At 54.5% G+C, this 15,624-nt stretch overlaps 1 protein-coding gene across 1 annotated transcript; it reads left to right on the top strand.

Annotated features, from left to right (window-relative positions):
* Positions 1–1,029: 1,029 nt before the first annotated feature.
* SDF2L1 (stromal cell derived factor 2 like 1) lies at positions 1,030–3,009 on the top strand. Its single transcript, XM_005567866.4, has 3 exons — positions 1,030–1,248; positions 1,596–1,792; positions 2,608–3,009. The coding sequence occupies exons 1-3, from the start codon at positions 1,062–1,064 to the stop codon at positions 2,887–2,889; spliced, it is 666 nt and encodes a 221-aa protein (XP_005567923.1). The 5' UTR covers positions 1,030–1,061; the 3' UTR covers positions 2,890–3,009.
* Positions 3,010–15,624: the final 12,615 nt, after the last annotated feature.

The raw sequence follows: 15,624 nt of genomic DNA, 5'->3' as shown, positions 1-15,624 counted from the left end.
TGAACTTTTGTCTCTGCTTTGCCTGTGCTTCAACTACACCCTAGCCTCTTGAGCCCAGAGCTATTTCCTCTGTGACCCCACAGGATCTGGAGTGAAGCCGCTGCAACAATGTCCCATGAATGAATAAACAGTGGTATAAGTTTTCCTCCCTTTGAAGGTTGAGCTGACAACACTCTGAGAAGGCGGCAAAAGGGAGACCTACTCATGGCCAGGAGACTGGGACACAGTCACCCAGGCTTGGTTCCCACAGCCCCTTGGTCTCCTTGGACTCTGGTTTCCTAAGACAGCTCTGGGGCTTTCTGGTGGGAAGCTGCCATTATTCTCGACGCCACAGCTCCCTGCTGCCCTCTCCTGCCCGATGACCCAGTGACCACAAGATTTAGCCACGAAAGGAGTCAAATGTATAAGTGGCCAGGGGAATTCAGAAACCCCAGGGTCTAGGGACTGTGGTGACCCAGTGTCAGAGAGGCGGCTAGGGCCGAATGACTGGGGGTTTCATTAATCTCGGGGTCCAGGGACTGAAGGACCAGACGATTCAGTGATTCTGGGATCTGTCGACTTTGTGACCACAAAATCTAGTGATCCAACAGCCTCAAGACCCTGCAGTTGTGGTCCCAGGTTCTGAGGGGAGAGACTAATTACTGAGTGCCCAGGAGTCCAGGATCAAGGGGCGTCGTGAACACGTGCCTGCAGGGTCCTAGGATCCTGAGCTGGTATCCAGGCACTCAGCGGCTGCGGGGCTCGGACTCGGCGTCCTCACCAAGCGCTCCCGCTCATTCTCCGCCGCTTGGCTACTCAGCCGCCCTTCCCTGGACACTCATTGGAAAGTCCTCGGAAGCGTGTACCAATCAAAACCCTCCTCGTGTCTCCAGTCCCCGCCCAGCTACTGCTCTAGCGAGCCGGGGGCGGGCCCTCTCCTCAATGACCCAATGGCAGTGCAAGCGGAGTGCCGCGCGGGCCGACCATTGGCTGCCGCGAGCGGGCGCTGTCAGAACTGGATTGGGCCGCGGCGAGGACGGAAGCAGCCCTAGGGCCGGAGCGGCTGGAGCCGGGCCGGGGCGATGTGGAGCGCGGGCCGCGGCGGGTCTGCCGGGCCGGTGCTGTTGGGGCTGCTGCTGGCGCTCTTAGTGCCGGGCGGTAGTGCCGCCAAGACTGGCGCGGGGCTCGTGACCTGCGGGTCGGTGCTGAAGCTGCTCAATACGCACCACCGGGTGCGGCTGCACTCGCACGACATCAAATACGGATCCGGTGCGTGTGACCTGCGACTGGGAGAGCGCGGGGATCGGGGGCTTGGGGTTGGGAGTGTGGAGACAGGGTGGTCGTGGGGGTCTGTGGGCCATCTCGAAGCCGGGCGGCGGAGGCTCTAGAGTCGTTGGGGGGTCGAGGGGCGCAAGGCTTTGAGTGTGTCGAGGATATTGAGGGTGGGGACGGTCGTCGGGGAACTGCAGGCCCAAAGACTGAGGGGGGTGTCAGGCGGGGGCCGGGACTGGGGGTGAGCCCCTTGGGGTCCCCTGGGAAATGTTATGGTCCCAGGGCGAGGGTCCGGGGTTCTGCGATTGACGGAGACCCTGGGTGGGTGGGGTGTCACTCCTCAGGCAGCGGCCAGCAATCGGTGACCGGCGTGGAGGCGTCGGACGACGCCAATAGCTACTGGCGGATCCGCGGCGGTTCGGAAGGCGGGTGCCCGCGTGGGTCCCCGGTGCGCTGCGGGCAGGCAGTGCGGCTCACGCATGTGCTTACAGGCAAGAACCTACACACGCACCACTTCCCGTCACCGCTGTCCAACAACCAGGTGAGCCCCTCCCGGAGCCCCCAGAGAGATTCCTGGCCTGTGTGAGGGGCCAGAGATCCTGGGTTCCAATCCGAGCCTCAGCTTCTTCGTGAAATGGAAATTTCACTTCAGAGATGGTTATTGAGCACCCCTTCGGGGGAAACAGAGTAACTCCGCCAAGATCCTGCCCCCAGGTGCTCCCGGCCCTGCAGGGAGACCGATGGGAGAGAGATCCGAAGAGATCCTCCTGGATAGCTCTTCCTCTGGGGGCAAGTGGGACCCAGGAGGAGAATCCACACAGCCTTGAGGGTGGGGAATAGGAAACTCCACTGGGGAGGAGGAACTCAGGCTGGGTCTGAAAGGATGATTAGGAGTCCTCCAAGCCACAAAGGGAAAAGAAGGACTTCCCAGGCCAGCAGAAGAGATTGCACCAATGCGTGGAGGTCAGTGGAATTCAGGGGATTGGGATGGAACAGTGGGTGCCCTTGGAGAGTTGGTGGAAGAAAATGTTTGAGATAGATAGACAGCTTGACTGCTAGCCTGAGGGGCTGAAGGTAGGTCAGAGGGATTAGGACTGGGAGAATGTGGAGGAGGAGGCCTTAGCTCTGTGGGGACCAGTAGTCTCTGCACAGACAGATGCAATGGTGTGTGCACGTGTCTGAAGAGCCCATGCTGGGGAGGGAGTGCCAGAGGTTGTGCGGGCGGGTCATGGTGTCACCTTTTGCAGCTGTGGGAGCTGAGTCTCCAGGAAGGGCAGGGAAGGATCCTAGGCTCAGTGTAGGTACGAATGCCGCCTTCTGTGGTGACCACTGTCCCCTCACCCTCTGCACCTATAGGAGGTGAGTGCCTTTGGGGAAGACGGCGAGGGTGACGACCTGGACCTATGGACAGTGCGCTGCTCTGGACAGCACTGGGAGCGTGAGGCTGCTGTGCGCTTCCAGCACGTGGGCACCTCTGTGTTCCTGTCAGTCACGGGTGAGCAGTATGGAAGCCCCATCCGTGGGCAGCATGAGGTCCACGGCATGCCCAGTGCCAACACGCACAATACATGGAAGGCCATGGAAGGCATCTTCATCAAGCCTAGTGTGGAGCCCTCTGCAGGTCACGATGAACTCTGAGTGTGGGATGGATGAATGGGTGGATAGAAGGTGGGGTGTCTGCGGGCCCACTCTTGGCAGAGACTTTGGGTTTGTAGGGGTCCTCAAGTGCCTTTGTGATTAAAGAATGTTGGTCTATGATTGTGTTTCACTGTGAACCTGAGGATGACCAGGAGCTGCCAGCCCAGGCCCAGTTGATCATCTCTTCCTCAGTGTAAAACCTGTCTCCATCCCAGCGTGACTGCTGAACCTGTCCAAACCCTTTATTATTATTATTATTATTCTTGGTTTTTTGGGGGGTTTTGCTTTTTTTTTTCTTTTGAGACGAACTCTCGCTCTTGTCCCCCAGGCTGGAGCGCAATGGTGCAATCTCAACTCACTGCAACCTCCGTCCCCTGGGTTCAAGTGATTCTCCTGCCTCAGCCTCCTGAGTAGCTGGGATTACAGGCATCTGCCACCATACCCGGTTAATTTTTGTATTTTTTTTTTTTTTAAGTAGAGACGGGGTTTCACCATGTTGGCCAGGCTGGTCTCGAACTTCCTACCTCAGGTGATATGCCCACCTCAGCCTCCCAAAGTGCTGGGATTACAGACATGAACCACCATGCACGGCCTGGGTTTTGCTTTTTTAGAGATGGTCTCACTCTGTTGCCCAGTCTAGAGTGCAGTGGCATGATCATGGCTTGCTGTAAACCTAAACTCCTGGGCTCAAGTGATCTTTCCACTTCAGCCTCCTGAGTAGCTGGGACTACAGGCACACACCACCATGCCCAGCTAATTATTATTTCTGATGAGACAGAGTCTTGCTCTGTCATCCAGGCTGGAGTACAGTGGCAGTGATCATAGCTCACTGCATCCTGGGCTCAAGTGATTTTCCTACCTCAGCCTCCCAAGTAGCTGGGACTACAGGCATGTGCCACCATGCCTGGCTAATTTTTTTATTTCATTTTTTTGAGACAACGTCTTGCTCTGTCGCCAGGCTGGAATGCAGTGGCAGATCTCTGCTACTGCAAACTCTGCCTCCCAGGTTCAAGTGATTCTCCTGCCTTAGCCTCCTGAGTAGCTGGGATTACAGGCATGCGCCACGACGCCCAGCTAATGTTTGCATTTTTAGTAGAGACGGGGTTTCACCGTGTTGGCCAGGCTGGTCTTGAACTCCCAACCTCAAGTGATCCGCCCACCTTGGCCTCCCAAAGTGCTGGGATTATAGGCCTGAACCACTGTGTCCACTCCCCCTGGCTAATTTTTAAAATTGTTTTAGTAGAGACAAGGTCTCATTGTATTGCTCTGGCTGGTCTCAAATTCCTGAGCTCAAATGATCCTTCCACCTTTGCTCCCATAAAGTGCTGGGATTACAGTTGTATTACTTTTATTTTGAGACAGGGTCTTACTATTTTGCCCTGGCCAGACTTGAACTGCATAGTTCAAGCCTCCTCCTGACTCAGTCTCTCAAGTGGCTGGGATTACAGGCGAGTGTCACTGTGCAATCTAAACCTTTTCAGTGGTCTTCCATGTACTCCAGTGCTGCCCTGGGCATCCCCCTGTCCACCCTCAGGCGATCTGATGGCAAGTGACCCCAGTTCCCTGTTCCCCAGCCCCTTAGCTTTATGAACCTTCCTGTTAAGGGCCAAGGCCAGACCTCAGAGCAGGATGGATGGCAGCCCCACTCCCTGTCAGCTGGGATGAGGCACAAGCTCTCCAGCTCCCTCATCCCTAGATGTGAAGAGCTCACTCTCCTGTCAGTTGTGGCAGTCTTGACACCTGTATTTGACCAAGAGACAGATGAGGATTCTGCCCATCCACTGGAAAGTAGCATCACAGTTTCCCTCACTCGGTGCAAATGGCACCTCACCCACCCTAGCCTGCCTAGGCACATGGCATCTCAGGCCCCCACCATGACCTTTGAAAGTATCAGTGAGATAACAGAACTACAGAAGATACTGCAAGGGAAGGCAGCCGCGTACAACTGCTACCTGCAGAGATCTGAGAAGACTTCCTGGAAGAGTAAGCACAATTTGGGCAGGCCAGAGTATGGTACCTTTTTTTTTGTTTTTTTTTTTGAGACGGAGTCTTGCTCTGTCGCCCAGGCTGGAGTGCAGTGGCCGGATCTCAGCTCACTGCAAGCTCCGCCTCCCGGGTTCGGGCCATTCTCCTGTCTCAGCCTCCTGAGTAGCTGGGACTACAGGCGCCCGCCACCTCGCCCGGCTAGTTTTTTGTATTTTTTAGTAGAGACGGGGTTTCACCGTGTTAGCCAGGATGGTCTCGATCTCCTGACCTAGTGATCCGCCCGTCTCGGCCTCCCAAAGTGCTGGGATTACAGGCTTGAGCCACCGTGCCCGGCCAGTATGGTACCTTTAAGGCAGGAACAGATTAAATAGGAGAGCCCTAATAAAGGAAGATCACTGTTAGCTTTGCTGGTGTGTGGGTGGCCTCTAGCGGTTACGGCAGAGATTACAGGCTTCCTGGACTTGGTAACTCAGCTGGGCAGCTGTGGGTTGGCTTAGGACACCGGAGCTACTGAGTATAATGGTTCGCTTCCCTGAAGCAGAACAAAAGAGCCCAAGGAGAGAGGCTAGGGGTGGCAACTGACTGGAAGAGGCTCGGAGTAGTGTGGACAGAGCACCCTGCATTGGATAAATCAATTGACCTTTCATGGTTTTTTTTGGTTTGTTTTTGTTTTTGAGGCAGTGTCTCTGTTGCCCAGGCTAGAGTGAAGTGGTGCGATCTCGGTTCACTGCAACCTCCACCTCGCAGGTTTAAATGATCTTCCCACCTCAGCCTCCGGAGTAGCTGGGACTATAGGCATGCACCACCACGCCCAGCTAATTGTAGTATTTTTTTCTAGAGACAGGGTTTTGCCATGTTGCCCACGCTGGTCTCGAACTCCTGGACTCAAGTGATCTGCTCACCTCAGCCTGCCAAAGTGCTGGGATTACAGGTGTGCACCACCACGCCTGGCCTCAGTTGACCTTATTAAAGGATGGAGCAGCTGGACATGGTGGCACACGCCTGTAATCTCAGCGCTTTGGGAAGCTGAAGTGGAAGGATTGCTTGAGCCCAAGAGTTGGAGACCAAGAGTTGGTGAGCTATGATGGTGCTACTGCATTCCAGCTGGGCAATAGAGAGACTCTGTCTCTTTAAAAAAAAAGGCCGGGCGCAGTGGCTTACGCCTGTAATCTCAGCACTTTGGGAGGCCGAGGCAGGCGGATCACAAGGTCAGGAGATCAAGACCATCCTGGCTAACATGGTGAAAACCTGTCTCTACTAAAAATACAAAAAAAATTATCTGGGCATGGTGGTGAGCACCTGTAGTCCCAGCTACTGGGGAGGCTGAGGCAGGAGAATGGAGTGAACCTGGGAGGCGGAGCTTGCAGTAAGCCAAGATCCTGCCACTACACTCCAGTCTGGGCAACAGAGCGAGATTCCATCTCAAAAAAAAAAAAAAAAAAAAAAAAAAAAAGGCCGGACGTGGTGGCTCAAGCCTGTAATCTCAGTACTTTGGGAGGCCGAGACGGGCGGATCACGAGGTCAGGAGATCAAGACCATCCTGGCTAACACAGTGAAACCCCGTCTCTACTAAAAGAATACAAAAAAAGTAGCGGGGTGAGGTGGCGGGTGCCTGTAGTCCCAGCTACTCTGGAGGCTGAGGCAGGAGAATGGCGTGTGAACCCGGGAGGCGGAGCTTGCAGTAAGCTGAGATCCGGCCACTGCACTCCAGCCTGGGCAACAGAGCGAGACTCTGTCTCAAAAAAAAAAAAAAAAAAATGGCTTGGGGTCGGGTGAGGGGGCGGGAGAAAAGCTCTAGCCAATTATGAATTTGAACTCCTGGGCTTAAGCACTTCTCTCATCTCAGCCTCCCAAAGTGTTAGAATTGTAGGCGTAAGCCACAGCATCTGGCTTTTTCTTTTTTATTTTTTTGGGGAGATAGGATCTTGGTCTGTCACCCAGGCTGGAGTATAGTGGCTCAATCACAGCTCACTGCAACCTCTACCTCCTGGGCTTAAGGGGTCGTCCCATCTCAGCCTCGAGTAGCTGGGACCACAGGCATACCATACCACACCTGGCTAATAGTTGAATTTTATGTCGAGATAGTGTTTTGCTATGTTGCCCAGGCTGGTCTCAAACTCCTGGGCTCAAGTGATCCTCCCACCTTGGTTTCCTTTTTTTTTCTTTTTTTTTGAGATGGAGTCTCACTCTGTCACCCAGGCAGTGCAGTGACTTAATGCAACCTCTGCCTCCCGGATTCCAGTAATTCTCCTGCCTAGCCTCCCGAATAGCTGGAATTACAGGCATGTGCCACTACACCTGGCTGATTTTTATATTTTTAGTAGAGACGGGCTTTCACCATGTTGACCAGGCTGGTCTCGAACTCCTGACCTCAGGTGATGTGCCTGCCTCAGCCTCCCAAAGTGCTGGGATTGCAGGCATGAGCCACTGCGCCTGGCCCCCGCCTTGGCTTCTGAAAGTGCTGGAATTATGACCGTGAGCCACTGCACCCGTCTTCATCGTTAAACTTCTTGAGGATCATCTACAAGTCTATCCACCTCTCCCATCACTCATCTGACCTGAGAGGATTTGAATGGAAGTATTGCTGGCATAGAGGAATGGGGCTGTGAGAGGGGACGGGAAAGAAGCCAGTGAAAGGTACATTATTGAGCAAATTACCCCCGTGGGCAACTGGAGCTCAATCCCATTGGGGATCTCCGGGACCGAGTGCAGAATGTGCATCAAAGTTATCCTACCCAGCCGGGTGCAGTGGCTCTCACGTGTAATCCCAGCACATTGGGAGACCAAGGTGGGTGGATCACTTGAAGCTAGGAGTTCGAGATCAGTCTGGTCAACAAGGCGAAACCCCAGCTCTACTGAAAAAAAAAATATATATATATATAAAAATTAATTGGGCATGGTAGTGCATGCCTGTAATCCCAGCTACTTGGGTGGCTGAGGCACTCCAGCCTGGGTGACAGAGTGAGAGTCTATCTCAATAAATAAATAAATAAATAAATAAATAAATAAAAGCTATTCCACCCAAGGGGCAAGGAAGTGAGGTACTCACCTCCCAAAGTAGTTTCCCTCACAGGCTGGGTCTGCTGAGTGCATGGCGGGAGCCACTGTAGCACTTTGCACTGGCCTTGTACATTGGCTAAGGGACTCCTGAAGCCAGAATACGGCCCCCAGGGTGAGCCTCAGGTAGTGGCCATGAGGATCCTTTCTGTAGAGGTGAGTGCCAAGGGGATGTGGGTGGGGCACCAACAGGATGGACTACATCCTATGTATTCATCCGTTCTCACACTGTTATAAAGATACTACCTGAGGCTGGGCACAGTGGCTCATGCCTTTGGGAGGCTGAGGCAGGCGGATAACCTGAGGGTAGGAGTTCGAGACCAGCCTGGCCAACATGGTGAAACCTTGTCTACTAAAAATACAAAAATTCGCTGGGAGTGGCCGGGTACGGTAGCTCACGCCTGTAATCCCACCACTTTGGGAGGCCGAGGCGGGTGGATCATCTGAGGTCAGGCATTTGAGACCAGCCTGCCTAACATGGTGAAACCCCGTCTCTACTAAAAATACAAAAAGTTAGCTGGGCGTGGTGGCGGGCACCTGTAATCCCAGCTGCTCCGGAGGCTGAGGCAGGAGAATCACTTGAACCTGGGAGGCGGAAGTCGCAGTGAGCCAAGATCACACCATTGCATTCCAGCCTGGGTGACAGGAGCAAAGCTCTGTCTCAAAAGAAAAACAAAAATTAGCTGGGAGTAGTGGTGGGCACCTGTAATCCCAGCTGCTTAGGAGGCTGAGGCAGGAGAATTGCTTGAACCTGGGAGGCAGAGGTTGCAGTGAGCCAAGGTTGTGCCATTGCACTCCAGCCTGAGTGACGAGAGCAAAACTGTCTCAGTTTAAAAAAAAACAAAAAAAAAAAGATACTACTTGAGACTGGGTAACTTATAAATAAGAGATTTAATTGACTTACAGTTCTGCATGGCTGGAGAGGCCTCAGGAAACTTACAGTCATGGCGGAAGGCAAAGGGCAAGCAAGTCATGTCTTACACAGTGACAGGAGAGAGAGAGAGTGCTCAGGGGAAACTGCCACTTTTCTTTATTTTTGAGATGGAGTCTTGTTTTGTCGCCCAGGCTGGAGTGCAGTGGTGTGATATCAGCTCACTGCAACCTCTGCCTCCCAGGTTCAAGCGATTCTCCTGCCTCAGTCTCCTGAGTAGCTGGGACTACAGGCGTACACCACCACACCTGGCTAATTTTTGTATTTCTAGTAGAGACAGGGTTTCACCATGTTGGCCAGGCTGGGAAACTGCCACTTTTAAAACCATCAGATCTTGTGAGAACTCCTTCACTATCAGCATGAGAACAGCATGGGGGAAAGTGCCCCCATGATACAATCACCTCCCATCAGCTCCCTCTCTTGACACTTGGGGATTACAATTCTAGATGAGATTAGGCTGGGGACACAGAGCCAAAACATATCACCCTGCAAATTCAAGGGGGCACTCCTGTGGTCCAGCCCCAGCTCCTGTGGGCTGTCAAAGCCCACTCCTCCCTCTCTGTCTATTCCCCCACCCCCACCACCACACATGGGTAAGCAGTGAGGTGAGGAGCATTGACTAAGACGAACCCAACAGTGCACAAGTGGGAATCCCTGGGCAACCAAAGCCCAAGCTGTGGGAGCAGATAAGATTGTTCCAGGCAGAATGCAGGACGAGACCAAAAATAAAAACTGCAGTGGCAGCAGAACTCACTTTTAGTGAAAACTTACTAAATGCCAGGTGCTGGGCCAACAATTTACACAGCATCTCATTTGCTTCTGGCAACAGCCAGCCCTATGGAGCAGGTTTGATTGCCATCTGGGTTTTGCAAGAAGGCAACAGGGGTTCATAAAGATTCAAAACCACCTCTGCCTGCCTCAAAAACATTTGCTCTCAGCCATTGGACTGATAATAAAGCAGGAGGGGTTACAGGGGCACAGTTGTCTAAGCACAGTTTCCCCCTTCCCCCTAGGAGCCGTTCAAGAGCCCGGTGACCAATATACTTCCTAGTCATCAGCGGAGGGTAGGCGCTTAATGAATGCTTATCCGCAAAGTGGATCACAATCACGAAGAAAGCAAAGCTTACACTCCGTTCCCCGTATTTCCCACAGATCCAAAAGACCACGGGCCCAGGACCGGGTCTCCATAGCCCAGTCATACCCGGGGGTTTTCAGGAAAGCCCCACTCGCGTCCTGCCGGGCGATCCGGGGTGGCTGAGTTGGGAGGGAGGCTACCCCAGTTCGGAAGCCCACCACGTCCGAATATCCCAGAGAGCAACCTCAGCACGCACAACAAAGCCCGCGGCCGCGTTCACGGCAGGCTTGGCTGGGGGTTCGGGAATTTCCAGAGGGTCTCGGCCTCCCCCACGGCGGGCTCGCGCCTGGCGTCCCTCACCGGGCTTCCAAGCGCTCTTGTCGGTGTCGCTAGAAAACTTGCAGAGATTGGAGCTGAGAAAAGGCGGGCAAAGTTCCTTTTGATAAGTTATGAATGGGGAAAAAGTGTTTGTAAAACTCATTGTTAAAACCACGGAGCCCGAGACTCGGCCGGCGCCGGGCCAATGGGAGCCCGGAGGCTATTTTGAAATCGCTCCCGTCTCAGCCAATAGGCGTGCAGGAGGCGAATCCCCGCGCCAGCGCCGGCCAATGAGCGCGGCGCTATGCTAAGGAGTCGGGGGCCCGGCCCCTCCGACTGTCAGCGGGTTAAAGATGGAGCCGGCAGGCGAGGGGCCGCCACGAGGTACAGGGTCGTCTGGTTGGGGACCCGGGGGCAGACGATGGCCGGGATCCTCCTCCATCTAACCCTCCGCATCCTGACCCGGCCCTGGGCGGAAGGGATGTCTGCGTGAGTAGCTGGGTCTGAGGAGGGGATCCTGGGTTGGGCTGGGCGGCCCTACCCGGCGGGTCAGGCGGAGGGGCGCGGCCAGGATCCCGGGCGCCCTCTTTGGAACAGGGAACTCTAGAAGGGTGGGGACCCCCATCCTCTGCTCCGCTCTGGGCCTCCAGGCAGAAGAATATGTTAGAACAGAACCCGGAGCCTATGTAGTGCAGGGTAAGGGGCCAGGGAAGGGATGGGGTCGTCAGCTAGAAAGGGCGCGTCGTCCCGGGGTGGGGCCGCCCTTCTTCTGCTGGAGCCGCGGGCTGAGTCAGGGCGCAGGGTCGTCGGGCTGTACCCACCCCGCTCCGGGCGCTAGCTGGCTTTGGACTGCGGCTGAACGCGGGTCCGTCTTTGTGTGTGCGCCCCCTCCCCTGCGTGGCCCATCAGCTCCTGCTCCGGGACTGGAACTACCCCCTAGTCTGGGGTTTCTTCTCCACCTGAATCCGGAGCGTTCTGGGAAAGGCCTGGGTGTCCTGGGTTCTGAAGACCCCAAGGACGTACCGCGCTGCGGCCTCCTTCCCTGCCCAGATGGACTGGACAGGGGCTCTGGCCCCACCCACCTATCCATGGTTGAGCTTCCCGCCCTGCATGTATTGGGGGTGGTGGGGTCCCCCCTGCTGACCGCAGGTGCTCTGACGAGGTTGCACTACTGTGCTCTGAGAAGCAGTGCAATGATATTGTCAAAGCATCTGGGACCAGCCTTGGGGATCTCCCTCCCTACAACCCTCACCTCCCACTCCCCAGGCAGGGCCTCTTGGGCTTGCAGGCCCTCCCCTCCCCCCTGCCCAGTTCGCTCCCTTCTCCATGGAAACTTGAGATTCTAGCCAGGCCTGGGCCTCTGGGGTCAGAGGGCACCCTTCCCCCAGGCAGAGGCCCCGCCCCAGCCAGCCTGCATTCCAGGTCTCAGATCCCTACAGACCACCCTGTGGGAGGCACTGGCAGGCCTGCCCGACACTCTTTCCCTGTTGCACTACTGTGGGCCACTGGGAAGCAGTGCAATGATGAAAGGGCATCGGTCAGGTCCAGCCTGCTACCCTGGGAAGGGGAAAGGGAGCTTGCTGCCTCACTCCACTTTTCAGTTGAGAAAGTTGAGGTGCCCAGAGGGTAAGTGTTCCCACTGGTTAGGCACAGATATGAAGCTGGACTGGACCCTCCATCAGAGGATCAGGTGGGTGCAGAGCTGGAGGATCATCCCTAAACTCTCCATCCTGGTCATGGCTGGACAGGTGCAGGAGAAGACCCCCCCAGCTTCTGAAAAGCTCTTGTTTGAAGGTCTTTCCACATTGGGTCCCTGGGGTAAGACTGGGACTCCAGGCCTGATCAGGGTCTTAGGGGAAATACAGGCCCACTCCTTTGCATGGAAGATCATTCTGGGCCTGGCTTGGACCCAGTCTCTGGAGAGAATGTTCTTCTGGGTAGCAGTTGGGGAGGTGGGGGTAAGGCAGGCCTTCCAGGAGGCAGCCTTTACCCCAGGGCATCAGTCATATCTGGACTCAGCTGGAGTGGTATTATGTGAGATGGATGGGTGGACTTGGGATACAAAGCCTGCAAATGATGCCTACCAACCATACCAGTTTGTTCTCTTACAGAGAGGTGTGCCCTGAACCTGCAGGAGGGACTGAGAAGTGTCTAGTATGCCAACCATCCCGGCTGGAATGAGGGGTTGGAGCTGAACTTCCAAGGAGCCTGACCCCAGGCATGCTTGGATGACCACCTCTACCATCAGACCTGACACACTGCAAAAGGTTTCTTTTTTTTTTTTTTTTTTTTTGAGATGGAGTCTCACTCTGTCACCCAGGCTAGAGTGCAGCGGCACAATCTTGGCTCACTACAACCCCCACCTCCTGAGTTCAAGTGATTCTCCTGCCTCAGCCTCCCAAGTATCTGGGATTACAGGCATGTGCCACCATGCCTGGCTACTTTTTTGTATTTTTAGTAGAGATGGGGTTTCACTGTGTTGACCATGATGGTCTCAATCTCCTGACCTTGTGGTCCTCCCTCCTCTGCCTCCCAAAGTGTTGGGATTACAGGCGTGAGCCACCATGCCTGGCCTCAAATCTTTAGAGGACTAGGTTTCCAGATGGGCTTTTGGGAGTTCCCCTCACCCCTAGCTGGGCACATTGGGAAACTGCTTTACCCCTATCCTGGGGAGAGAAGCCCTGGCACCCGTGGGCGGAACAGGGGCAATGACACATGTTCCTTGCCTTCCTAGTCCTGATCCCTTGGGGTTCCTTGATCCCAGGGTCATTTGACCTAGATCCATCCTCCCTTCCTCTAGGCACCAGGGGACATGGCTGGTGGCCACCCCTCAGTCCTGTACAGATTCTGTACCCACTGGCTGGAGACCCCCATGCAACTGTCTCCTGCTCTTGCTGGCGGGGACTGAACTCAGGGCTCTGCTCATGGGCTCCTTCCCTGTGGAAGCCTTCCCTGGGCTCCACAGCATTGAATGTTCCTGCAGCACAACCTGTTAAATCCATTTTTTTTTTTTTTTAGATGGAGTCTTGCTCTGTCACCCAGGCTGGAGTGCAGTGGCACAATCTCGGCTCACTGCAACCTCTGCCTCCCAGGTTCAAGCGATTCTTCTGCCTCAGCTTCCCAAGTAGCTGGGACTACAGGTGCCCGCCACCACGCCCAGCTAATTTTTGTATTTTTAGTAGAAACAGGGTTTCACCATGTTGGCCAGGCTGGTCTTGAATTCCTGACCTCCTGATCTGCCCTTCTGAGCCTCCCAAAGTGCTGGGATTACAGGTGTGAGCCATCGCACCCGGCCTAAATCAAAATTTTCTCCCTGTGGCAGAAGTGTCCATTAGACTGGGAGCCCCTGAGGACAGAGACAACTGTCATTTAAAAAATCTCTGGCCAGGTGCAGTGGCTCATGCCTGTAATCCCAGCACTTTGGGAGGCCAAGGTGGGTGGATCACCTAAGGTCAGGAATTCGAGACCAGCCTGGCAAACATGGCCAAACCCCATCTCTACTAAAAATACAAAAAATTAGCCAGGCGTGGTGGCGCATGCCTGTAATCCCAGCTACCTGGGAGGCTGAGGCAGGAGAATCACTTGAATCCAGGAGGCAGAGGTTGCGGGGAGCTGAGATTGCACCACTGCACTCCAGCCTGGACAACAAGAGGGAAACTCTGTCTGAAAAAAAAAAAGAAAAAAGGCTGGGCGCGGTGGCTCAAGCCTGTAATCCCAGCACTTTGGGAGGCCGAGACGGGCGGATCACGAGGTCAGGAGATCGAGACCATCCTGGCTAACACGGTGAAACCCCGTCTCTACTAAAAAATACAAAAAACTAGCCGGGCGCGGTGGCGGGCGCCTGTAGTCCCAGCTACTCGGGAGGCTGAGGCAGGAGAATGGCGTGAACCCGGGAGGCGGAGCTTGCAGTGAGCTGAGATCCGGCCACTGCACTCCAGCCTGGGCGACAGAGCGAGACTCCGTCTCAAAAAAAAAAAAAAAAAAAAAAAAAAAAAAAAAAAAAAAAAAAAAAAAAAAAGAAAAAAAATCTCTTGGCAGTGCCTGAACAAAGAGGAGGGGCCCAATACCTTTTTTTTTTTTTTTTTTTTTTGAGACGGAGTTTTGCTCCTGTTGTCCAGGCTGGAGTGCAATGGCACGATCTCGGCTCACCACAACCTCTGCCTCCTGGGTTCAAGCAATTCTCCTGCCTCAGCCTCCCGAGTAGCTGGGATTACAGGAATGCGCCACCACACCAGGCTAATTTTTTGTATTTTTAGTAGAGACGGGGTTTGGCCATGTTTGCCAGGCTGGTCTCGAATTCCTGACCTCAGGTGATCCACCTGCCTCAGCCTCTCAAAGTGCTGGGAGCCGTGAGCCACTGTGCCGGCCTACAGTTTTTAAAAATACAAATAAAGGTATAAAGTGTGAAGCATGGGTTATTAGAATGACATGATGGGAGGGTGATTAGGGATCTGCTCGACCCTCAAGGGGGTGCTTGTCCTGTATGAAAAAAGGCATGGGCCGGGCGCCGTGGCTCATGCCTGTAATCCCAGCACTTTGGGAGGCCAAGGCGGGTGGATCACGAGGTCAGGAGATCGAGACCATCCTGGCTAACACAGTGAAACCCCTGTCTCTACTGAAAATACAAAAAATTAGCCAGGCGTGGTGGCAGGCGCCTGTAGTCCCAGCTACTCGGGAGGCTGAGGCAAGAGAATGGTGTGAACCCAGGAGGCGGAGCTTGTAGTTAGCAGAGATCGTGCCACTGCACTCCAGCCTGGGCAAGAGAGCAAGACTCTGTCTTAAAAAAAAAAAAAAAAAGAGGCCGGGCGCGGTGGCTCAAGCCTGTAATCCCAGCACTTTGGGAGGCCGAGGCGGGCGGATCACAAGGTCAGGAGATCGAGACCACAGTGAAACCCCGTCTCTACTAAAAATACAAAAAATTAGCCGGGCGCGGTGGCGGGCGCCTGTAGTCCTAGCTACTCAGGAGGCTGAGGCAGGAGAATGGCGTGAACCCAGGAGGCGGAGCTTGCAGTGAGCCGAGATCGCGCCACTGCACTCCAGCCTGGGCAACAGCGTGAGACTCCGTCTCAAAAAAAAAAAAAAAAAAAAAAAAAAAGAAAAAAGGCACATACTGGCCAGGCATGGTGGCTCACGCCTGTAATCCCAGCTCTTTGGGAGGCCAAGGCAGGTGCATCACCTGAGGTCTGGAGTTCAAGACCAGCCTGGCCAATATGGAGAAACCTCGCCTCTACTAAAAATACAAAAATTAGCTGGGTGTGGTGGTGCACGCCTGTAGTCCCAGCTACTCTGGAGGCTCACCCAAGAGAATCTCTTTAACCCCGGAGGCAGAGGTTACAGTAAGCCGAGATCGTGCCATTGCACTCCAGCC

The sequence above is a fragment of the Macaca fascicularis genome, chromosome 10 (assembly GCF_037993035.2).
Source record: "Macaca fascicularis isolate 582-1 chromosome 10, T2T-MFA8v1.1".
Taxonomy (NCBI): Eukaryota; Metazoa; Chordata; class Mammalia; order Primates; family Cercopithecidae; genus Macaca; species Macaca fascicularis.
Note: the sequence above shows the minus strand (reverse complement) of the source record. Positions and strands in the feature narration are given on the sequence as shown.